Raw genomic sequence first — 24819 nt, 5'->3', positions numbered from 1 at the left:
CTGTAGCAGTATTCATGAGCTGGACGGCTGTTTGAAGGTCCATTTCCTCCGACTGTAGGATCCTGTTGGGTGGCCAAAGAATGGACAATATCTTACTGAGATAATAAGGGTGTGAAATCTAAAGCTGGGTTCGGATATTGTACTCAGCAACCCTGCTGCCTCCATCCTTGTGTGTGCTGGAAATAATGCAGAGTTTTCAACGTGAATCAGCACTTCAGATATATCCTGTAAGGATTTCAGAATAATCTGCACTGTGGCCAGTTGACCTGTCCAGCGCTGAGTAAATGCTTCAGTGAGCTCCCCTGATAATGTGCAACAACTGTGGGCTTTTGTGTGAACTTGTACAGGACATTACAGATACTGAATAAATCCTCAATAGCTCTCACTGGACATGGCATGAACAACGCCCAAGTGGAGTGGGTGGTTGGATTTCTCTGACCAGCTCACCTTGAAGGAGTCTGTGAACCCCACCCAGTCTCCCTGACATAAATAGAGGCCCCATCATAAACCGGGCCAAGTATTATATCTGTGCTCAGGCCAGCTTTTCTTAGTTCTGGGGGAATTGTTGGGTTGCTGTAAATTAAAGAGTATGGTCTAGACCTGCTCTATGTGAAAAGTGCCCTGAGATGACTTTTGTTGTGATTTTGTGCTATGTGCAGAATCACCAGATTCACATAATTTAACTATAGCTGAAGCATCGGTGTTAGAGCAGCATGTTACTGTTGTAGCTGCTGGAGGTGGAGCTAGTATACACTACTTTATATACAGTTAGCTAGTTTAGTCCAGTGGTTCCCAACCTAGGGGTGGGGCCCCTCCAAAGGGTCAGCAGATAAATCTGAGGGGTGGTGAGATGATTAATGGGAGAGGAAAGAAGAAAAAACAAAGTTCTGATACACAAATCTGTTTTCAGTTTTTGGACTTTTTCTCTAATCTTTGATTTTTGCTGAAATATTGGATCATTTGAACATTTATTGAAATGAAAGCATGTGAGAAGTTTAGAGGGAAAAATCACTATTTGGTGGAGCTGTTAACAACTCATAGACATGTGAAATGTGACCCCGACTACACACTGCTTTTTGTAAGACGTCAAAAGCCAAAAAGGTTGGAAACCACTGGTTTCATCTTTAACAATGTGTTGTATTTTAAAAGCTTGTTATATTATCCATTGTGTCAAATCTTCATCTGAAAAGTAACTAAAGCTGTCAAATAAATGTAGTGGAGTAGAAAGTACAATATTTCCCTCTGAAATGTAGAAAGTAGCATCACATGGAAATACTCAAGTAAAGTACAAGTACCTCAAAATTGTACTCCAGTACAATGCGTGAGTATTTTCTACCACTAGGATTTTTTCTCAGTCTGCTTCTTCATCCACACTTGTTCGCTCCGTCACTGGGTGTTCTTGGATCAGCAAACCTCTCCAGTGTTGCCCCTCATCATCCATCCAGCCGTCCGTGTGTCTGATCGCAGCCCCGCCCCGCTCACGTCCAGCCGGCATCACAGCGACCAGCCGCTCCGGAGAGGCGACGATGGCGGCGGCCGCGGACAGAGGAGGAACCCGGGGGGTGGACACGGCGGCGGCGGGGTCCGGCTTCGGTGCCGCCGGAGAGCCGGACGTCCGCGTCCCGGTACCGATGAACCTGTTTGCGACCTGGGAGATCGACCGGTCTTCTCCGAGTTGCGTCCCCAGGTAAGAGGATTACTGTTCGGAGAGAGCCTGAACATGGCGAGAGAAGGAAGGTGCTGCCCGCCGTGTTCAATGAGCTCCATGATAACAACATTTATATTACATATGCGCGCGCACGCGTGCTTTATGGGGATCAATGTGAGTTTCAGACCTGATGAGGACATGTTGGCAGCTCCTTACTTTAGGACAGACCAAAGGGCTGTTTGAGGATTCAGACTTGGTTTGCATTGTGTTAATGGGGGATAAAGGAAGTTCACAATATTTCCAATGTGTTAAACCAGCAGTCAGGTGTCCATATGAACAGTGAAAGAGGTTTTCCTCGCTGTAATCATTCCTCCTGTTCATACTGGATATTAAAAGATCCCTCAAATGTGCTTTCAATGGAAGTGATGGAGGCCAAAATCCACAGTGTGTCCACACAGTCATTTAAAAGTTGATGTGAAGCTTATATGAGGCTTCAGCAGTCTGAGTTAGTCATATCAAGTGGATATCTCACTTTGTGTTTAGTGGTAATTAGGTAATGTTGGCATGCTAACACACTAAATCAACAGGGTGAACATGGTAAACATACCTGCTAAATGTCTACATGCATCCTTAAGTTGTGGTTCTGAGCATGTACTGCTCATTTTAGTAGGTAAACATCCAAAATCCTTATTGATGAAGGGCTTCACTGAGGTAAAATGGAAGAAAACTGACATGTTTGGGCTCATGTGATATGTATTTTAAGGCATTCCTGTTTAGAGTCGCACAATATGGGAGGAGGGAATGTACATTCATACAAATAGAGTTTCTGTCAGACTATGAAAGTCTCAGCAGCTCTAGTGTGATATGAGTGAAGCAGACAGTTATAGTTTATAGTTTTACCAAAACGTACCCACTGATTTTTCATAACTCACTCAATCACTGATCTTTTTGTTGAGTTGTTTGTAAATCAGATAAACTGCTACTCATTCTCTTCTACTTTCTTAGTAAATACCTCACTAAATTAAAAAATTGCAGTGACGCAAAAGTCTTCTCCCCTGGCAGGCTGAATAAATGTCCCTCTGAGTCTTATTGTCTCAACATGATCATACTGTGCATTTTAAACCTTTTAATGTACCATTCACACTACAGGACTGAAATATTTAACTTACACAGTTTATATAATTGATTTTTACATGTTTATTTATGTGTTTTGTCACCCTGCCAGTCATAATCCACTGAGTCAGCTGCCTGTGAACATGTCCAATTCTGCCAAATATCAGTATCACTAATTTACATTTATATCCTGCTGATATCAGCGTCTGATCCCGGATCAGAAAAAGGTTTTCTCAAAAATCACTCGCTCCGCTTGACATTTTATGTGAGTGTTTGAATTCTGAGTCTGTAAATGTTTGCAGTATATAAATCCCCAATGCAATGCAAACACATTTTATAGGAACATCTCCTCCTGAGGTGTGTAAAATGGTCTGATTTCAGTCTGTTTTAATGCTTAGCTTTTAGAGATCAGACAGTTTCTAATCCATTCAGGATGCATGAGGAGGCTCAGTGTAAATGGGGTCATCCCATAAAGTGACATTTGTTCATCCATATAAAGTAACCGCCCCCGTTGGGTCAGTCCAATGTTCATCAGTAGCTCCCAGAGCTTCTCTCTGTTTTCTCTCTTCGTGCCCCTGTCGTTGCACACCATGAAACACAAAATGCCTGATTACTGAGATTTCTTTTCTTTTTTTTTTGTCTTAGAAACACAAGATGTTGGTGGTCTGTTGTTGTTTACTCTGTCAGTTCTAGCTGAAAGTCGGGGAGCCTGATTTGAGCAGTTTGCTGGGATTTTATGGGTTTTGTTCAGTTAGTTTTGGAAATCAGTTATTTACACAGAGCAACTCTTTATATTTATGATAAATTTTATTAAACAGAAAGAAGCTTTACTTCAACATCTGTCACATTCTGTTCATTCTTCAGTATTTATTTGTCCTCGCTGTCAATGAAAAGCTCAAACTGCTCAGAAGCTTCTCCTCACTGATCAGTGATCAGACGAGTTTGTACAAAAACAGAGGAACTACATCTCCCAGAATGCTTAGGGAGACTTTGACCTGATTCCACTGACCCTGGATCAGCAGCATCGTAATGGACTTAAGATCAGAGAGACAAGACAACTCATGACATCACTGATTGCATCACATTACAGCAGCCAATCAAATCCAGATAAAAACATAAGAAACGTATATTGAAGATGAATGATACAGTTAATGATGAGTTTTCTCTCTCTTATCCCGCCACCTGTCACCTGTTGCTGGGCAGATTAGCACCAGAGGGGTTAATGAACTGGACCAGTCACAGATAATCCTCTTAAATAGTCATGTTCCCTCAGGAGGCGACAACCTGTCGTTCTTCACAGCAAAGATTACAGCAGAGTGATTCAGTCAGTAGCAATAGTTCAATTATTGATTTGGTGATTATTATTATTTTTTTAATCATTTTGTTTTAATGTTGTATGTAAATGATATTCAGGCATAGCCGGTGGTGATTCGTCGTGTCTACTGGAGTTCCTCAGGGGTCTATTTTAGGATCATTCAGTTTCTGTATCTGAGCTGAACAAGAAAACAACAAGCTCCACTTGTTCCCTTACGTTACGTTATAGTGAGGTTTTCCTCACTATCAGCAAATCCCATGAAAGTGTTTGTCCGTCTCTCAATACTTTCTTTCTTCCCTACAACGTCTGTGGCTCTCAGATCCAAGCTCATCGGTTCCTACTGAAGACTTTAAAAACAGCCAATAAATATATTGTTTCATGTTTAGAAAAAAGTCACAGTAATTTCTGCTTTTTAAGAAACAAACAGGAGGAGAAAGTGCTTTTTGTTGGGGACTATTTTCAGCGGCGGATGAATCCACATTTGGTGCTCTGGATGAGTGTTTCTGGCAGCAGGATGATGTGTGTGTTCATGTTGATGAAGGAACGTGGTATCCTTAATATCTCATAGATCCTTCAGGGTGCTACCACTGTACAAAATGAGGGCGACACTAAGCCAAGGTTTTATTGACAGAGTCTAACTGTTTTCCTTTGTCGGGTAACAAATGGAAAGTTTTCCCTGTTGATGGCGCCAGTGAAAAGCCTCATCAGGCTTAACTGAACTCTGTCTGTCTCAGCTCTACTTAGACTCAGCTGTGCTTTAAGCTAAATGTTGAGATGTGGACATGCTGATATTTTGGCATTTGCAGACTTTAGGCATCAACTTTTAACATTGACATTAACATGAACAATTTAGCTTGCTAATGTTAGCTTCTTGACATGTAGTTGAATTTACTTCAAGGGTATCCTGTCTCAAACTGTGTTGGATGAAAAGTTGGACCAGCTGGTGGCACTAGAGGAAAAGTCAGAGGACCAACGTCAGTAGGATTCATTCTCTGGAGATGATATAAATAAAAGTAGTGGAGCGACTGATAGAAATAATAACATCTCCATCCCTGTAGCTGCTAGCGAGGCTACAAAACTGTCATTAAGATATTCTCACAAGTTCAGTTTTTACTTCATAAATCTGAATGAATCTTAATCTTTAATGTAACATATAATTTACATTACATACATTAGAGTAACATCTGTATCAGTCCATGGTGCAGAAAAACACCTGTGAGATCAGAGTGCAGGTGTTAGCAGTATTAGCAGTATTAGCAGTATTAGCACCTCCTGGCTGGTGTTGACAGGAAGCTGCGCTGTGAAAGATGAGTCCCTGCATGTTCCTCAAAGAATGAGATCCCAGGAGGACCAGGTCAACAGTGGATTCAACATTCAAGTATTGAACTCATCACCTCTCCACCATCAGTGCCCTAATTCCCCCTCAAGGCCCTATGGGTACCTGAGTTTTTTAGAGATTCTCAGACCTTGTTGTCCTGGAGGGTCCGGTCTGGTCAGTTCAGACAGAGATCTGGCACAATGCCCCAGAGATCTGGCACAATGTAGGTGTGTGAATACATTAATAAAGGATGTTAATGTGATTCTTTGTCCTGTCTGATGTGTCTTCTCCAGGTTGTGCAGTCTGACTCTGAAGAGGTTGATGGTTTTGAGGGAGTTGGACAGAGAGCTGAGCTCTGTTGTCATCGCTGTGAAGATCCAGGTGAAGCACTTTTAATCTGCAAAGTCTGTTCAATAAAACAGTTGGTGATAATAAATTAGATTTATATAGCGCCTTTCAAAACACCCAAGGACGCTAAAGAGGACGTATTTATCAAACTGCTGAAAGTCAAATTTTGGACTTCAGTTGGAGATAAAATAAAAAAATTCACTTTTGCTCACATATGTAATAATAAAAGCTATTTATCAAATTTCTTACAACTTAAAAATGCTGTTAAATGTCAGAGAGCTGCAGAGGTGTTCAGGTAGTTCAGAGTAAATCTTTGACACACAGGTGAGCTCACACCTTCCTGAGTGGCACAAAATATCTGTTCAATAGTTGTTGAGATATTTCAGTCTGAACCAAAGTGGAGGTCTGACATTGCCAACAAAATTCAGCTTTATTTAAAAGTTTCTTAAAACTTTTCCTAGTGTTTGTCATTGTGGATGTTATGAGATAACACTATAATGAGATACAAGATAATTTCTTGGTCTATAAAACATCAGAAAACATTGATAACGACCATCACAGTTTCCTGCAGCCCAAGGTGATGTCATCACATATCTTAAAACCCAAAGATACTCAATTTACTACAATATTTAGACAAACAAAATCAGCAAATCATCACATTCAAGAACCTGAAACCATCAAATGTTTGGCATTTTAGCGATTATTCAGCTATTTGTTGCAGCTCTGTGTGATAAAATAACTCACCTGGCTGGATAGTTTGCACCTGAACATGAATAATGATCTGATCTGATCTTGTGTCCGTCTTCATGTTCGTCTCTCAGGGGTCTAAACGAACTTTGAGATCCAACGAGTATCTTCTTCCTCCGGACGGCCTGATGGAGACCGACCTGGAGCTCACCTTCTCACTGCAGGTCACATGTTTCAACATTTCTTCAGCACATTACTGCTCCCCAGAGGATCAATCATAATGATTTCAGTGGCAGTATTGCCTTTCTTTTGGTGCTACCCTCAGGACAAAGGTTTCACTTCTAGACATGAAAAATCTAAATCTAATGGACAGATTGTCATTAAATTTACTGAGTATATTCAGGCTCCCCAAAGGATGAACCCTTTTGTTGTCTGAGATGTTTAGTTTAATCACACAGATCACTTATTTAATCGTATTCTGTCAGATGAGTAAAGATTGTAAAGTTGTGTGAAGTGCGTCCTCTCTGCTCTTTAGTATCCTCACTTCCTGAAGCGAGATGCGAACCTTCTGCATGTGATGCTGCAGAGGAGGAAGAGGTACAAGAACCGAACCATCCTGGGCTACAAAACCCTCGCAGTGGGAGTCATCAACATGGCCGAGGTACGACGACGGGAAGTAGGATGTCAGTCGGTCCAGACCGAAACATCTCAACCATTGTCATGAAACCACTCCGCCTCAGCATCCACCAGTAGTCTCTAGTTAGCTGACGAGGTCAGAGGTCAGAGCGTTGAAGCCAAATAACAACACTGTTGACAACCACGTTGTGATCTGTGAAGCAGTAGAACACACGCTGTAGTTTTCCTCCTGCTAATATTAACTATTCAGGAAACACAGATACCAAACAAAGATGCTTACAGTCTGTAAAACCCTGCAGCTACAAACATTTTATCAGTCTGCTTTAAAAATGTGGTTAAAACAGCTGTGAACAACAGTGAAATGTGTCTGTTGAAGATCAGACTGCTTGAAACATTTAAACTCTAACAGCCTGCAGGGTTGATTAAACGTGAAATGATTGATTTTTTTCTTTAAACAGTGATAATATCACCTCTGTGTGTCTGTGTGTGTCTGTGTGTGTGTGTGTGTGTGTGTGTGTGCGCGCGTCCTGTCCCAGGTGATGCAGCATCCGACAGACGGAGCCCACATCCTCGGTCTCCATAGCAACCTCAAGGATGCTTCGGTGCGTGCGGCAGAGCTGAGTGTACACTCTCTCTCCAGCCAGCCAATCGAACAGGAGGACACAAGCAGTCACCATGGCAACAAGACCAAGGCCTCCGGTAGGAGAACAGTGAAGCTGACCTTCTGTGTGTCTGGCAGTATGAGCGTCAGGCACAGGTGCTCGTTACATATCGGCTCCTGATTGGTCGGAGAGTGCACATGACATTTCAGAGAGACAAACACACAAACACTGAACTGCACTGAAATTAAATAAGTGACAGATTAAAGTGCTGCTGACGTCCTCTAGAGGCTGCAGAGTTCATCATAGCCACAATATGAACATCTTGACATATCAGTCCAAACAGTCTCACCAGTACTGGAGCTAAAAGCCTAAAGTTGGTCCTGATAGTAGCTCGTAGGACCATGACAAAGTTAAACAAAGAAATGTATTAAGCAAAGTTTGATTAATTGACTACATAACTAAACTGCAAAAGAACATGAAGTGTGGAGGTCAGTGGGGTCAGTAGTGTTGGGTGAGCAGAGGGAAGATGCTGTGAAGAGCAGAAGGACAAAGTAAAACAAATGCTGCCACATAATAAATAAATAATTAATGATAATAATAATAATAATAATAATGATAACAAATGGGTTTCTGCAGGGAAGGAGAGAGAACACTTCAGTGCACGTTCACACAGTGCCAGGTAGTAGACAGGTGTGTCCTCCATTTGAAATATACTAACACGCACTACACTTAATACACACTTCTCTTAATACCGCCTCATATTCAGAGCCAAGCGTAGCCCACAATTCACCACAGTATATGCAGTGATATAGTTGGTTTTAGAACCGACAATAATCAGTAGACATGAAGAGGATAAAGTTTATGACACATTGGAGCTCACCATGAATTATTAATGCCAAAACACCACAGATAGCTATGAACAATTATCTGTTCTTCTTGAAGCACTGATTAACCATCTCTGGACCAAAAGCAAGCAGTGAGTTAATTAAAAGAGCACCACACTAGTGTAAAGGTCACAGAGTAGAGAGAGAGTAACTGCAGGTCTTGAAAAGTCTGAAAAAGCATTGAATTTAGTTTCCACAATAAAGCATTATATGTAATTATTCCACATTAAAACGTCTAAAAACAACTAGACCTATGTTAAATATGTTGTTGAGTTGTGTATTTTCAAACCAAGAGAAATCTGTAATTTAATCAAAGTAACGGACCGTTTCATTTGGTCGCCTGTCGATGGCGTCATACCTCCTCTACCAAAGATTAAACACGCACAAGATGCATACGGCGGCGCTGTTTATGTCCGCTACAATGGCGTCTACCAAAGAGTAACTTACACACATACAAGATAATACATCGGCGTTGTGATTGTTCCACACAAACTGTTATAAATTGACTTTTATTCAGTTTTAAGCCACATTTTCATGATAAATTTAGGTGGTTTTTAACTATATCTTTTAGCCGGAAGAAGGATTTTAGTCATTGGACGTCTGGATCTTAAGTTATCAGAGAAATAAACTGGACAAACGTTAGCAGCAGCTCGGCTAACAGCCCCTCCAGGAAGTCCGGTGGTCACCGTACATCGTTAGAGAAACACTGATTTTTTAGGTGAAACAGTTTTATTCAGTGTTTTTACCTGTAATCTCCAGGTCCGTTTGTTCTGGAGAGGAGGAGACCTCTGCGGGTAAAAACATCCTGAATGATGAACACTGGAGTAATCCTATCCCGGTGAAGCTGGTTATTTAACAACGAAGACAACAACTCCCATGATCCCTTGCTACTTCACACCGTCATCACACTCCGTCTTTTGTTATTGTTTTGATTGAGACGCCTAGCGGCTGAAATTACATATTGTGCGTTTAAACCTTCCTGTGCAAAGGAGTTGAATATCATCTCTTTCCTGCTGTAGACGTTCAACATCTATAAACTACAGTGAGACGTTGCTGCAGGAAGCTCATCGCTCACTGCCGACAAGAAGACAGATTAGAGAAAACTTCAATTCATTATTTTTTTTTAAATTGGTAAATCCATCCATCTGCTTTCTGCCTTTGTTCCTATGTGAGTTAAGGTTGCATAATCAGGAATTATTGATATGTGCAGCTGGGAAATGCTGTGAACCCTGTCAGAGGTCACCAAAATGTTTTGGATTCTTCTCTGAGCAGCTTTATTACTTATAAAGTAATAAAGAAACTGTTTGTGTCTGTTGACAGATCGATCTCCTGACATGGAGAACTACTGGGAGGACGACGACGACAGCTTCTCCTCCGAACAGGAAGGAAGTGATGACGCGGTCGCACCTCAGGTGATTGACAGCTCAGGGTGTCTGTTCACACAGCAGCACACATGTGGCTCATCTACACCTCACAGTACAGGTGGAAGTAATAACACTGATGACAGCAGAGTCCTGGACCTGCGGCCATGATTAAAGGACCACTGTCTCTTAAAGGACATCAGAGGATCATCAACGAATAGTAACATCCTCAGTTTGTCCTTTTGTTGTGTCTCAGGACATGTTCGATGATGATGATGATGTCCAGGGAAAAACGAAGAAGTCTCACAGGAAAATGATCCGAACAGCCTCCCTGACTCAGGTGAGGACCAATCAGAGCAGCTGTCAGCCGCTCCTGAATATGTTTTGTAATTACTGATTAATTACTTCCTATTCGTTAGTGGAGCCTCCTCTGAGTTCATACAGCAGAGTTTACTTCAGTGTGTCAGTGACATTTATTATAACAGCAGCATCATAACGAAGATTTCAGGTTCAGTTAAAAGTTCACAGTTGGATCAGATGAAGAAACTGTACAAACTTTATTAACATTGTCTCTATTTGTTCTGTTTTTTCTTTCTGTTGTTCAGCAACCAAACTTCAAACAGAAGTTTGTGGCTCTACTGAAGAGATTCAAAGTCACTGATGAGGTTTGTACTCAACGCCGTCGTCCTCTGGAGGAGCTAAAGGCTGCAGACGCAGTATTTAAACAACAGCATTTTAAAAGAGGAAGGAAATAAAATAGTGAACTGTTTTAAATGTAAATTAAGTTAAAACAGAATAAATTTATATATACTGTATGTACAAGTGTAATATCTGAGATGTTCTGATATAGAAAATAACATCGTGTTTAGGGCTGTAACTAATAATTATTTTCATTATTGACCAAGATAGTATATTGATTAAAGTTAATGACTAATAACCTGTAAATCTTATATCAGTCCTGCTCCTTCATTTTGCCGCCTCATAAAACCTTAAATGTGAAGAAAGCAATATCTTCCTGGTTTAATGAATTGTCATATAAAGTGTCTTTGATCAACTGGTGTGCTGCAGGTTCTGGACTCAGATCCGGTGGGTCAGAGTCAGGAGGCCGAGGAGGACCTGGACCTTCTGTACGACAGTCTGGAGGTTTATAATCCCAGTGACAGTGGCCCCGAGCTGGATGACAACGACAGCATCCTCAGCACGCCCAAACCCAAACTCAGGTCAGTCTGAAGCCACAACACAACAGTCATTATACTGCAGGGAATACTGGACTCTGATTGGCTAGAAGGCTGTTACTAGGCAGCAGCATCTATGGTCTGGCTGGAGTAATGTTTATTCAATAGGTTGACAAATGTACTGTATTTTTTTTTAACAGTATTAAGTGAGACGTGACAAATGATAAATAATGTCTTCTGCAGAAGCTTTAAAGGGTCTCAGGTTCAGGATACTGCAGCTGTTGATCAGGATTTTCTGTTTGCTAAAAGAAGACTAAACTAAACTAAAAACAAGACAAAACAAACATATACAAATATGTAAGAATACACAATGATTTCTTAACAAAAACAGATACTAATTTATGTTTAACTTTCATTTTTTGTCACTGGGCTCTGATTGGCTCAACATTGTGAAGCAGGTGGTGGAAGTTTGGTGACGTGGTGACTATTTGTGGAACTGGTTTGATGCTATAATCCACTGCAAGACACAAGTCGACAGTTTGGAGTCGGTATTCCTGACTTCCAATATAAATGCCTCCCAGTGCATCTGCTCAGGAAAACATGAAGGCCTGCAGCAAACAGATGTTTGGAGGGTCATGAACATGCAGGTTTCGTTCCAGCCCAACAGTACAGCAGTTGACAGTAATTGATTAAAATTGATGAAAAGCTCATCCTGCTACTGTTCACTGTGTGCTCCGCCATATTGCTGTGATGTCAGGTGCGTTTCTGTCGGTGAACTCAGGCTAGATGGATCTTGCCTGAGTTTCCGACTTGGAATTCCACTTTTAATGACCGTTCCGTTGCATGTTGCGTTTTTTTCCAGGTTCCAAGTATAATGGTGTTACGACCCACTAAAAAAACAGCTCGCCCACAGAAGGCCCAACATAATTAAGAGTCAGGATTTCACAATGATTAAGCAAATTTATTAACAATAAAACAACAATCAAACAACAAAAGCTGGTGAACCGGCCAAAAAGAACAAAAAGTAGAGGAGACACCCAGACCAGACCTAAATCCACATAACAACTAAGCCAAACAGAAATTAAAGCTGCAAGCAGCGTTGGTCGGGACCTCGCACTCTGGCCCGTCGGGATCAGATCATTTTGCTTTTTAAAAATGAGGGATATTTCTTATAAGTGTGGTGTGCTTTTATTTTGAAAGTGTGATTGACATGTGTACTGTTAGGTGTGTAGAGACAATAAGTAACTGCAGCACACAGAAAAATACTCATATATTTGAATGGAGAGTGTGAGCGAACCCACACCTTTTTGAACATTTACTGCTTCCACATATATGTAGATACAAACTTCATTTGAACTTTAAATGAGTCACGAGACTTTGACCTACAAATCTTGAATTTACATGTGTTTTCTATCTTTTATTGTTTTTGAGATATTAGAGTGTGAGTTTTAAAGTCTTTTCTTGCTCCTCCTGTGATTTTATAATGAGTGTGTATTGCAGATGTTTCACAGCACTGAGGGAGTGACATCACCAGGAGCAGTTGGAGAGGAGGATTTTAGAGTACGCTTCTTGTGAAATCTCCTCATAAATCCCATGACTTTGGCCAAATCTTACATTAAAAATCATATTTTTTAGTAGGAAATTTTGTGGCGAATCCATTGATACAGGTTTGAAAGTGGTCAGACTTATAGTTTAGATGTCAGAAGCCTCTGTTTGACACAAAGTTCCTGCCAATAGATTGCCTCCCCATTGGTTTACATTGTAAGGGTGATGTGGCACTGCAACTTTCAGGGCTTATAAAATCCAAACCATTCAAGTTATTACAAAGTTTTGAACAACTTTTTTCATAAGTCATGTATTAAAGTTTGAAGCCGATACCATTAACACCTTCGGAGGAGATAGTGTTTGTTCGGGGTCCAAAATCAGAGCAAAATCTTACATTGAAAGTCTGATTGTGGACTTCCTGTTGGATTTAGGTCAGGGGTGTCAGTATATGATTTGTAGGTCTTGATGAGATGAATAATTGAGTTTTGGTTTGATCTCTCTACAACATTCCTACGGGCCGTGGCGGCCATTTTAGTTACATAGGTGGCACTAGAGAGCACATTTTGGCACTTTAGGGGTTAATTTTTAAATTTTATCAAATTTTTCACCAGACCTGATGTGTGTGCCAAATTTGGTGAGTTTCTGAGCATGTTTAGGGGGTCAAATTTAGGGTTTAAGTGGCATAATAATAAAGAAAGAAAGAAAGAAACAAACACACGAAAAACAACAGGGTCCTCGCCCTTAGGTGAGGACTACTGTTTTACAGTAGTCCTCTGCCTTTTGGGCTCGGTCCCTAATAAAGCCACGAAAAGAAGACTACCAGACTCACCAACCCAAACCAAGGAATAACAAATGCAAAGCTAAAACATAACAGAACAAACACAAGAACAAAACTACCACTGCTCAGGCTGGAAAATGGAAAAGAGAGAGACCAAGCCACATTCCTTCCCTCTTTATAGGCCCTCCCCTCAATTATCCTCTCAGGGCCACCTAGGAGAGAGCACAAACAAATGGTATGTAACAAATGGATTGCAGCACAACAGCTCATAAGAATGAACGTGGGCTATCAAACGAACTAACGAGTTATCCAGTTCTCCTTAACACATCCATCCACGGGTCAGTGATGCAAATTTGCTGTCAGAGTTCACCAAAGTTGAAGATATGAACTGATTTCAGTCCAGAATTTCCCAAATGTCGCTGTCATAATGCCATGTTCACATCATATTTTACAACTGTGAAATGTCTTGTTTTGTCCACAACACAAAGATATTCAGTTTACTGTCATACAGACTAAAGAAACTCAGCTGTAAATGTCTGCAGGTACAGTAAGAACTGTAGGTTGTGTTTTAATAACTGCACAGGTCTGAATTAATGAACCCATTAAATAAAGCTGATCACAGTTTCAGCTCACTGACAGCAGGAAGCTGACTATGGATCAGTGTTAGCCTGTTTCCCTGCAGACCTGCGGTGGTTGTTGTTGTGTGTAATCAGATGTGTTGATATCTGACCACAGGCCATTCTTCGAGGGAATCTCTCATTCCAGCTCTCAGACTGAGATCGGGAGTCTTAACAGTCAGAGGAGCCAACAGAAAGAGCAAACTGCAGCTGTGAGTACACTCAGACAGTAACAGATTCATCATATTCACAGTAATGAGGTGATGTTTTAGAGAGGACTGTGGTGCTTTCAGGAGATATTTACATGAAATTACATTTCTCTTTTGATGATGAGCTCTGTTTACTAAAATTCAGTGTTTAGGAACAGAAAAAGACTTTTAACACCTCGAACATCTGAAATCTCATCATCATAAGCTCGTCTTGGTGTATTTATTAGTCATTACTGTGGACTTCAGAAAGCAGAGCTTGTATTTCACCCTCATTGGACAGTATGTGAGTCCACCTCAGTAGACCAGACACAGTGTTTGCAGAAAATGCAGAAAACAACTGTTGGATGGATGATTACAACTCCGAGTGTGTAACTGCTGTCTGTTGTTGTGAACCACAGACTGAGCTGCTGTCTCCGGAGTCTCAGGGGCCTCGACTCCCTGACGAGTGGAGAGGAGAGGAGGCCGGTGTCGGGGTGAGTGTCCACCTCAACCAACATGGATGTTTGTTTCAGGATGTCACTCGCTTATAAAGACAGTACACACACATACACACACACTGCTGCATCTTTATTTTCTTCTCCTCTCCACAGGAATTTGAGGAGGATGTTGCCATGGGAACAGATGCAGGCCCAGCCGCCAAACTCTGTAAAACTGAGTCCCAGACGCACATGTCACCGAGGTACTTTTACCTGTCTGTCTGCTCTCTCTGCAGTAAGACAGAGGCTACGTCTCAACTCTCTTAAATTGCATCCACATTTCCCTCACTTGCGTCTCAGTCCCTGCCACCGAGGATGCAGGAGAGATGCAAGGAAACCACGCGAGGAGAGAGGAAACGAGGAAATATGTTTTTAGAGAAATGAGACGTCCTTTCCTCTGAAGCATCATGTGAAGTGACGTCTGTTTCTGATGACGGCGGCAGCTGTTTCATCTCTGCAGCCTGTTACCTGTTTAACAAGCACCTGCATATGAATAAAAACCTGCATTCCTCATTTATACTGTGTCCTGCTCAGAGGCACAGGAACCATTTCTACTGGCAGAATACGTTTATATTATTTATTCATTATTTGTGTCTGTATTTATTGATATTCTGATTGTGAATGCATTGTTTAATAACCCATAATAATATCTGAGTGTCTCTTGAAGAGTGGAAATTATTTATTGGGCTAAACGTTTCAGGGAAAATGGAAATTATATAACTCATATCAAACCTGACGCTCAGGAATTTTCAGCCTCACATGTGACTGAATGGAAATGATGATAAATTATATAAAACATAAATGTGTTTAAAGTGTTTCTAGCCGACAGACAGACTCTCCCTGACTTTAACTGTACCCATAATAACAGTTAACAGGAGAAATAACTATATTCTAAAACAGATAAAATATAAAACATTGGAGTGATAAACTTGAGTTTAATCTGTAATCTGTCTCCACTCAGTGATGTTGTGATGTATCAGTTCAGTCTGACCAGCTGCAGCGTCCAATCATTAACTGATATCCAGTAAGGGGGCGTCGGCCAGTAAAAGACTTCTGTGACGCTGCTCTCATGTGTCCTCGCTCCTCAGAGCAGAAATAAGAGCCCTGAGACAGCCTTCAAAATGTCGGACCAGAACGACTTCTGCTTCGAGTGAAGATCAAGGAGCGAGGACAAATCAAATAAAAGACTTGAGATGTACTGTCTGTCTGCTCTTTCTGCAGTAAAACAGGAAGTCAGCTGTCTGTCTGCTCTTTCTGCAGTAAAACAGGAAGTCAGCTGTCTGTCTGCTCTTTCTGCAGTAAAACAGGAAGTCAGCTGTCTGTCTGCTCTCTCTGCAGTAAAACAGGAAGACAGCTGTCTGTCTGCTCTCTCTGCAGTAAAACAGGAAGTCAGCTGTCTCGCCATCCTTGGAGCGTCTCCATGAAGGACAGACAGAACTCCAGAGGGACAGACAGGACCAGCAGTGTGGACAGTGAGACGTCGTCTGACTTCAGGACGCCTCCACAGGTCAGAATGTTTCACCGCCAGATGTCACTGCTGTTGGTTGAAACGTAAGCACAGTGGCTCAGTGGTTAGCGCTGCTGCCTTGCAGCAAGAAGCTCATGGGTTCAACCCCCGGCCGTCCCGTCTCCTTTCTGAGAGGAGTTGGCATGTTCTCCCTGTGTTTGTGTGGGTTTCTGCTTCCACCATCAAAGACATGTATGTCAGGGTTAATACTCCTGTCAGAGTCCCTGACCAAGGCTCTGGTAAAAAGAACTGGAGTTGGTCTGAATACCTGCTGAGAGGTTGTTGTGTTTCTCTGGTCTCTGTTAATGTCTGTATGAGGACATTTAGAACATTTTGTAATAATGTGAAAACAATTAGGGAAAGTGAATGAATGTAGAACCTTTTTAATAGCTGGTACATTTTGAAAAGTTTAAACATTTTTGGAATGTGAGACCATTTTGGAAAGAGAAAACAAAGGACAGGTTAGTAAGCAAGGAGGATCTAAAAATTAATGCCACAAATAGTTGTTATTGATCAGTCAACTTGATCCAAAGTTGAGTAAACAGCAGAAAGTAAATCAATATTTGCTGTGAGCAGCTTTGCCTTTAAAACAGCAGCAGTTCTCCTCAGTGTTTCACAGTTCTTCTTCAGCTGCTTCTGTCTCTTCATGTTAATCCCAGACTGAGTCCATGAGATCAGAGACTGAAGATGCTTCTTCTTCTTCGTTTAGACTTGGTCTTACAGTTCAGGTCCAGGCTCAGGTCCAGGTCCAGGTCCAGGTCCAGGTCCAGGTCCAGGTCCAGGGACAGGTTCAGACTTGGTGATGATGTGTGTTTGTGTTTTTTTTCCAGGTTGCCAGGAAGTCAGTTTTGGATCAGCTGAACCACATCCTGTTCTCTGATGATCAGATTCCTGAATCCATCATCCTGATCAGCACCACAGACTGGCAGGGACAGGTCCGTCTGTCTGAGGTTCATTCTTACTCACTATTATGATTTTAAAAAACCAATAACTGGAACCAGTATCTCCTCTCTCTCTCCCTGTCTCTCTTCAGTATCTGTCGGAGCTTCTTTTCGATCAGCCAATCGTCTGCACCGTCTCAGCAGCTGATGTTCAGGCCGCCTTCAGCGCCATCATCAGCCGCATTCAGAGATTGTAAGAAACATCAGCTTTTATTCATCAATATGTAATCAATGACCTCATCTTATGTTCAAAAGAAGATAGTGTTGGTGAAAACCTCACCTCAGGTTCACACTGACACAGACCACCCAGTGCTCTGTAGACCCAAAGCAAAACCTTAAAGGACATGTGTCTTAAACCAACAGTCAGTCATCAAAAAACCTGTTTTTCTTGCTGTAATCATTCCTCCTGTTCATACTGACCATTAGAAGATCCCTTCATAATGACCTTACAATGGAAGTGATGGGGGACAAAATCTACAGTCCTCCTTCTGTGCAAAAAATGTATTTAAAGTTAATCTGAAGCTAATATGAAGCTTCAGCGTCCAAATGAGTCAAATCAAGTAGATATCTTTCAACGTTACAGTCTTTTTAGTGCCAAAGTTCCTCTTTTTGTTACTATACTTCCACCTGCAGCTCAACAGGGAAACACTGTCCGAGGAAACACAAAGAGGGAATTTGATGCTAAAAAAGACTGTTTTTTAGACTTTTAAATGACTGTGTGGACACACTGTGGATTTTGGCCTCCATCACTTCCATTGAAAGCACATTTGAAGGATCTTTTAATATCCAGTATGAACAGGAGGAATGATTACAGACACCTGACTGCTGGTTTAACACACTGGGAACAATGGAAACACTGGGAACTGGTCTTTTAAAGTCAGTCCTGTAATGAACAGGAGCCAGTGGAGCTGTTTGAGTACTGGGGTGACATGATTACATTTTTTTGATACTTTGGAGACAAAAGCACGAACAAGTGTTTGATTCTGACTGAGACAGAAAGCCACTTTGGTGATGTTGCTGATGTGTGAATATATTAATATTAATGTCTATATATTCCTCATGGTTCTCTATCAAACTGACTCTTGGTTGTGGTTGTCTTAGGAATCCATACATGAACTCAAAAGGGGAACAGAAAAGGAAGGAAAAAAGAAGAGGGATAAAAGAGAGAATAAACGAAGGTGTCGGTAGTGAAAGGAAGGATGACTCTGCTGTGGTTTGTTTTGCAGCTGTAACTGTAACTCTCAGACGCCGCCCACTGTGAAGGTGGCGGTGGGCGGAGACCAGAGCTACCTGAGCACCGTCCTCTGCTGCTTTGTAGAGCAGCTGGCCAGCAAGACGCCTGATTGGCTGAACTACGTCCGCTTTCTGATCCTCCCTGTTGGTACGCATGACTCAGCACAGACAAGCTATCTTTTGTCTTTTCTGCTTGTGATGAACCTTCTCATGATGCTCCGTGTGTTTATGACCTCAGGACACCACCCGCTGGCAAAGTTCATGTCATCCCTGGACAGTAAGTTCAGCAGCCTGTTCATGGACACCGGCTGGAGGGAGCTGTTTGGACGTCTTGAGCCGCCTCCTCTCGGTAACGGTACCTTTATTTATCTAAGGGAGGACGAGACACAGACAGTGTGACCCCTGACCTCCACCTCGACCAAATCCTCTCAAATTTAAGTGAGCAGATAAATATAAAATTTACCTTAAGTTACACATAGTAAGTTTTTCTCTAGTCTCGTCTCCAGACACCAGTGAAAAAACACAAGATATCAACTGATCAGAGTCTCGTTTCCCCAGAACAAACAATCTTAGAAGTTAAGAGAGTTTCTATGAATGATCTTAATGCTTCTGCACATGTTTCCCAAAGCAGCACGTTCACACCGTTAAGTATATTTGTATATTTAACTGTCTTAAAATATAGAAAGTAAAGCAGCTGCAGCTGGAGGCAAACGTTACTCTGAGTTTCTAAGATTCATGAATATGCATCATTCTGACATCATTTCTGTGTCAGTCGACCAGAGGGCTGCACTACGAAGCGAGATTAGTGGGTTAGCGAGGTATGTTGAGCCTAAAGCCAAGGTTTTCAATGTCACGAATGTGGCTCTCTTTTAACCTGGGTAGATCACCATGGTAACTGATGCTGCAAACCTAACCTGGTCCGGAGCAGGTTATGTACCAAGTTTCGGCTTAAATCGGCAATAAAAAGTGCCGCCATTTCACCAACTACCTGATTTTTTAATTAACAAATTTACATGATCAGCAATTTTCTGCCAGCATTCCTCTCTTGCCTTATGTGCAGAAACAGTGTTGCTTTTTGCTGTGATAATGTATTTATATTCTTCATTGCTCTCCGTTATAATGACCTGTCCCTCCTGACTGAAGTAGGCGACACGCGATCAGTCTATTTTGCGCGGAAAAAGAGTCAAATGACGCCAAACGCCCCCCTTCATGGGGACGCGCACAGAGCCTGAAGCAGAAAGCCTGGGTTAACAGAGAAAGTTCATAACCACCGTCTTGATACCACTTATCTCTGATCATGAGTTTAGAGTTTGTCGAGCCAGCTCACATAAAGAAAGCCTGGATATGTTGAACTTACTTCGAAAACAACATACACACCATAAATAAAAAAGAAACCTGAAAATATCCCAGCAGGAAAGTTTCAGCCAGAGTTATTTTTATTTTTATTCTTTTCTAATTTACACATTATCACTCATTTCATGTCAAACATCATTTAAATCCTATATGTATATGTGTATATATATATATATATATATGTATGTATATTATATCCTCTTCTGATGTGAGATGTTAAACATTGTTAAAGTTCCAAAACGTGAGGTGAACGTATGTAGAAATGTTGCCTGCAAGTCAAAAGTCAGGGCTTCTACTTAATGTAAACGCTTCATTTGCAACGTTTTTTTACTTTCCCAACGAAATGACATCATCTCATCAAATGTCCATAGACGTGTGTCTGTTCTGTAATCTGATGCTGAGATTGTTGGTGCTGCATTAAGGGCCAGTGTAAGATAAATATGGTTTTAACTGTAAATCATGTCCTAGTAGAGCCCCAGAATATAAATATATATTGTATTGTATAATATGTTGTTTTTCGTGTGTTTGTTTCTTTCTTTCTTTCTTTATTATTACGCCACTTAAACTCTAAATTTGACCCCCTAAACATGCTCAAAAACTCACCAAATTTGGCATGCACATCAGGTCTGGTGAAAAATTTGATAAAATGTAAAAATGAACCCCTAAAGTGCCAAAATGTGCTCTCTAGCGCCACCTATGTATCAAAATGGCCGCCACGGCCCGTAAGAATGTCGTAGAGAGATCAAACCAAAACTCAATTATTCGTCTCATCAAGACCTACAAATCATACACTGACACCCCTGACCTAAATCCAACAGGAAGTCCGCAATTAGCCTTTCAAAATAAGACTTTGCCCCAATTTGGGACCCCAAACAAACGCTATCTCCTCCAAGGGTGTTAATGGTATCGGCTTCAAACTTTGATACATGACTTATGACACTATGCTGAAAAAAAGTTGTTAAAAACTTTTTAATAACTCGAACGGTTTGGATTTTATAACCCTGAAAGTTGAAGTGCCACATCACCCTTACAATGTAAACCAATGGGGAGGCAATCTATTGGCAGGAACTTTGTGTCAAACAGAAGCTTCTGATGTCTAAACTATAAGTCTGACCACTTTCAAACCTGTATCAATGGATTTGCAACGAAATTTCCTACGAAAAAATGATTTTCACTCTAAGATTTGGCCAAAGTCATGGGATTTATGAGGAGATTTCACAAGAGGCGTACTCTAAAATCCTCCTCTCCAACTGCTCCTGGTGATGTCACTCCCTTAGTGCTGTGAAACATTCCGCAATACACACTCATTATAAAATCACAGGAGGAGCAAGAAAAGACTTTAAAACTCACACTCTAATATCTCAAAAACAATAAAAGATAGAAAAAACATGTAAATTCAAGATTTGTAGGTCAAAGTCTCGTGACTCATTTAAAGTTCAAATGAAGTTTGTATCTAAAACTATGTGGAAGCAGTAAATGTTCAAAAAGGTCTGGGTTCGCTCACACTCTCCATTCAAATCACACTTTGACCAGGTCATGTGGGTTAAAAGTCTTTTTCCTTTTCTAAAAATAGACTTGATGAAAATTAGGAAAATAATTTGTTTTACACACAAACTCATCAAGAGTTTTCAATTTACTAATTGAAATTCAAGTGAATGGGCCCAAAACTTTCATGATTTTGATGACACAGGTGTGAGCAAGACAGATATGCCTCACCCTGCAGAAAATTCTCATCCTGTCAATCAAACTTTCAAAATAAAAGCACACCACACTTGTAATAAATATCCCTCATTTTTAAAAAGCAAAATGATCTGATCCCGACGGGCCAGAGTGCGAGGTCCCGACCAACGCTGCTTGCAGCTTTAATTTTCGGTAACTTTGTCTTTATATCGTGTGTGTATGTGTCTGTAGTTTTCACGGTGGATTTGGAGAGAAAGCTACAAATAAACCAGTTGCAAGAAAGCCACTTGTGTTTGTCTGTGCTTGGAGGGAATTACATATATGATATTCTCATGTGTTTCTGTTGGCAGATCCTGTTGGTGTTGCCAGTCGGGTGTCTCAGTATCTGGCTGGAGCTGCAGTTTCTCACCTGTGTCCGATCTCAGAGGCCATGCTCACCTGCAAACACAAGAGGTAGTTTTGTTTTAAAGGATCATTCTGGCGATTTTCTATATTTTTCCTTCTTTGTGATATTGTGATATGTAGCACAACAAGCTAATAGAAATGCTTTCCCGCACATGCTCAGTAGCGTCTGCCTTACACAGAACTACTCTCTGGAGACTGAAAACATGATGCTGTTATTAGTCTTTGGAGCCGTTTCTAAACAAACTGACGTGACCAAACTCTTCATGATGAAGGAACATGTCACCCAGTGCAGCGGTGTGACTCACTGATGTGTTTTTAATAAGATATATCAGGGTTTGATACACACACAATACTTGTTAGTAGATCAGTTCATTGTTGGTTTGGATCCAAACATGAAGACAAATATAGAAAATCACCAGAATGATCCTTTGAACTTCAGAATACTGACGTTACTTCATCAGCTTTTTAGTGCACAATAATAACGAGATAAATGAAAACAAATTACCAATTATATGATTTTAAAAGAACGATGGAGGGTGTAGAGTTGATGTTTGTTCTCCAGAAGTCAAAATATAAAAATCCACCGAAGGAAACGGCACATTTTTACTGTGTTCATGAAACTTTTCTCTGCTGTCTTTTCTTTTACTTGCATTCAAGGAAGCGAAGTGTGCATTTTGATTTGTACTAAAGGTATCTCTCACCTGACTCTGCTGCCATCTCTTCCTTTGACCTTTAACCTTTAACCTCCTTTGACCTGCATGTGCAGCCGTTCCTCTCGTCCTGCCTGCTGTTTGTCTTGAACTACTAACCTGATTCACACCTGCGCTGAAGGTTTATCTGTTTATTGAAGGGATACTCACCTGTCTGTACTCTCACCTGTTGTAACTCTCACCTGTCTGTACTCTGTACTCTCACCTGTCTGTACTCTCACCTGTCTGTACTCTCACCCGTCTGTACTCTCACCTGTCTGTACTCTCACCTGTCTGTACTCTCACCTGTTTTAACTCTCACCCGTCTGTACTCTCACCTGTCTGTACTCTCACCTGTCTGTACTCTCACCCGTCTGTACTCTCACCCGTCTGTACTCTCACCTGTTGTAACTCTCACCTGTCTGTACTCTCACCTGTCTGTACTCTCACCTGTTATAACTCTCACCTGTCTGTACTCTCACCTGTCTGTAATCTCACCTGTTTTTAACTCTCACCTGTCTGTACTCTCACCTGTCTGTACTCTCACCTGTTATAACTCTCACCTGTCTGTACTCTCACCTGTCTGTACTCTCACCTGTCTGTACTCTCACCCGTCTGTACTCTCACCTGTCTGTACTCTCACCTGTCTGTACTCTCACCTGTCTGTACTCTCACCTGTTTTAACTCTCACCTGTCTGTACTCTCACCTGTCTGTACTCTCACCTGTCTGTACTCTCACCTGTTGTAACTCTCACCTGTCTGTACTCTCACCTGTTGTAACTCTCACCTGTCTGTACTCTCACCTGTCTGTACTCTCACCTGTTATAACTCTCACCTGTCTGTACTCTCACCTGTCTGTAATCTCACCTGTTTTTAACTCTCACCTGTCTGTACTCTCACCTGTCTGTACTCTCACCTGTTGTAACTCTCACCTGTCTGTACTCTCACCTGTCTGTACTCTCACCTGTCTGTACTCTCACCTGTTTCTAACTCTCTCCTGTCTGTACTCTCTCCTGTCTGCACTCTCCCCTGTTTTAACTCTCACCTGTCTGTACTCTCACCTGTCTGTACTCTCACCTGTTTTTAACTCTCTCCTGTCTGTACTCTCTCCTGTCTGCACTCTCCCGTTTTAACTCTCACCTGTCTGTACTCTCACCTGTCTGTACTCTCACCTGTTTTTAACTCTCTCCTGTCTGTACTCTCACCTGTCTGTACTCTCACCTGTCTGTACTCTCACCTGTTTTAACTCTCACCTGTCTGTACTCTCACCTGTTTTTAACTCTCACCTGTTTTTAACTCTCACCTGTCTGTACTCTCACCCGTCTATACTCTCACCCGTCTGTACTCTCCCCTGTTTTAACTCTCACCTGTTTTTAACTCTCTCCTGTCTGTACTCTCACCTGTCTGTACTCTCACCCGTCTGTACTCTCACCTGTCTGTACTCTCACCTGTTTTAACTCTCACCTGTCTGTACTCTCACCTGTTTTAACTCTCACCCGTCTGTACTCTCACCCGTCTGTACTCTCACCTGTCTGTAATCTCACCTGTTTTTAACTCTCACCCGTCTGTACTCTCACCTGTCTGTAATCTCACCTGTTTTTAACTCTCACCCGTCTGCACTCTCACCTGTCTGTACTCTCACCTGTTTTTAACTCTCTCCTGTCTGTACTCTCACCTGTCTGTACTCTCACCTGTTTTTAACTCTCTCCTGTCTGTACTCTCACCTGTCTGTACTCTCACCCGTCTGTACTCTCACCTGTTTTAACTCTCACCCGTCTGTACTCTCACCTGTCTGTACTCTCACCTGTTTTAACTCTCACCTGTCTGTACTCTCACCTGTCTGTACTCTCACCCGTCTGTACTCTCTCCTGTCTGTATAATTGTCTGTCTTCAGTGTTTCTGATGAGACATTTGAAGCCTGGATTTTGGATTTTCTGCGTTTTGTTACAAGAAACAGAAACTCTGAGTCTGATGAGACCTGCGAGTAGCAACCAGAAGGACTGAATGTGATAGGCTGAGACACCTGTCAATCATGTAAATACAATTTGTCTAAAGAGTTGTGAGGTGTGAGGAGCCACTGAGTGTTTTTCCTCACTCTCTATTCCCATTTCAAATATTTTTTTAATTGATCTCCTTGATGTTACTGAACACAGAAACTCAGGACTCTCCTGATAATGTTTTTGTTTCTGAGAAATCACGTTTTGGCTTGTTATGTAAAAACCAGTTGGTTGGTTTTCCTGTTCACTTTAATACAGTGAGAGTTTTATTACAGCAGCATCTAGTGGACGTTAGAGGAACT

General features: G+C 41.5%; 1 protein-coding gene across 1 annotated transcript in view; it reads left to right on the top strand.

The window, feature by feature from the left end:
• The first annotated feature begins 1395 nt into the window (after positions 1-1395).
• The window catches only part of LOC137180419 (phosphofurin acidic cluster sorting protein 1-like), a 28461-nt gene continuing 5037 nt past the window's right edge, over positions 1396-24819 (top strand). Inside the window, exons 1-18 of the mRNA XM_067585775.1 lie at positions 1396-1687; positions 5688-5775; positions 6564-6653; positions 6965-7090; positions 7602-7764; positions 9872-9963; positions 10169-10252; positions 10518-10577; positions 10981-11132; positions 14146-14239; positions 14635-14709; positions 14827-14915; positions 16090-16219; positions 17050-17154; positions 17253-17353; positions 18387-18541; positions 18632-18742; positions 21777-21879. Coding sequence (XP_067441876.1) covers positions 1527-1687; positions 5688-5775; positions 6564-6653; positions 6965-7090; positions 7602-7764; positions 9872-9963; positions 10169-10252; positions 10518-10577; positions 10981-11132; positions 14146-14239; positions 14635-14709; positions 14827-14915; positions 16090-16219; positions 17050-17154; positions 17253-17353; positions 18387-18541; positions 18632-18742; positions 21777-21879 — 1979 coding nt within the window. The 5' untranslated portion in view covers positions 1396-1526. The remainder of the gene's footprint in view (positions 1688-5687; positions 5776-6563; positions 6654-6964; positions 7091-7601; positions 7765-9871; positions 9964-10168; positions 10253-10517; positions 10578-10980; positions 11133-14145; positions 14240-14634; positions 14710-14826; positions 14916-16089; positions 16220-17049; positions 17155-17252; positions 17354-18386; positions 18542-18631; positions 18743-21776; positions 21880-24819) is intronic.

Source organism: Thunnus thynnus, chromosome 3 (assembly GCF_963924715.1).
Source record: "Thunnus thynnus chromosome 3, fThuThy2.1, whole genome shotgun sequence".
In the NCBI taxonomy this organism is placed as follows: domain Eukaryota; kingdom Metazoa; phylum Chordata; class Actinopteri; order Scombriformes; family Scombridae; genus Thunnus; species Thunnus thynnus.
This window is presented reverse-complemented; position numbering and strand designations above follow the sequence as displayed.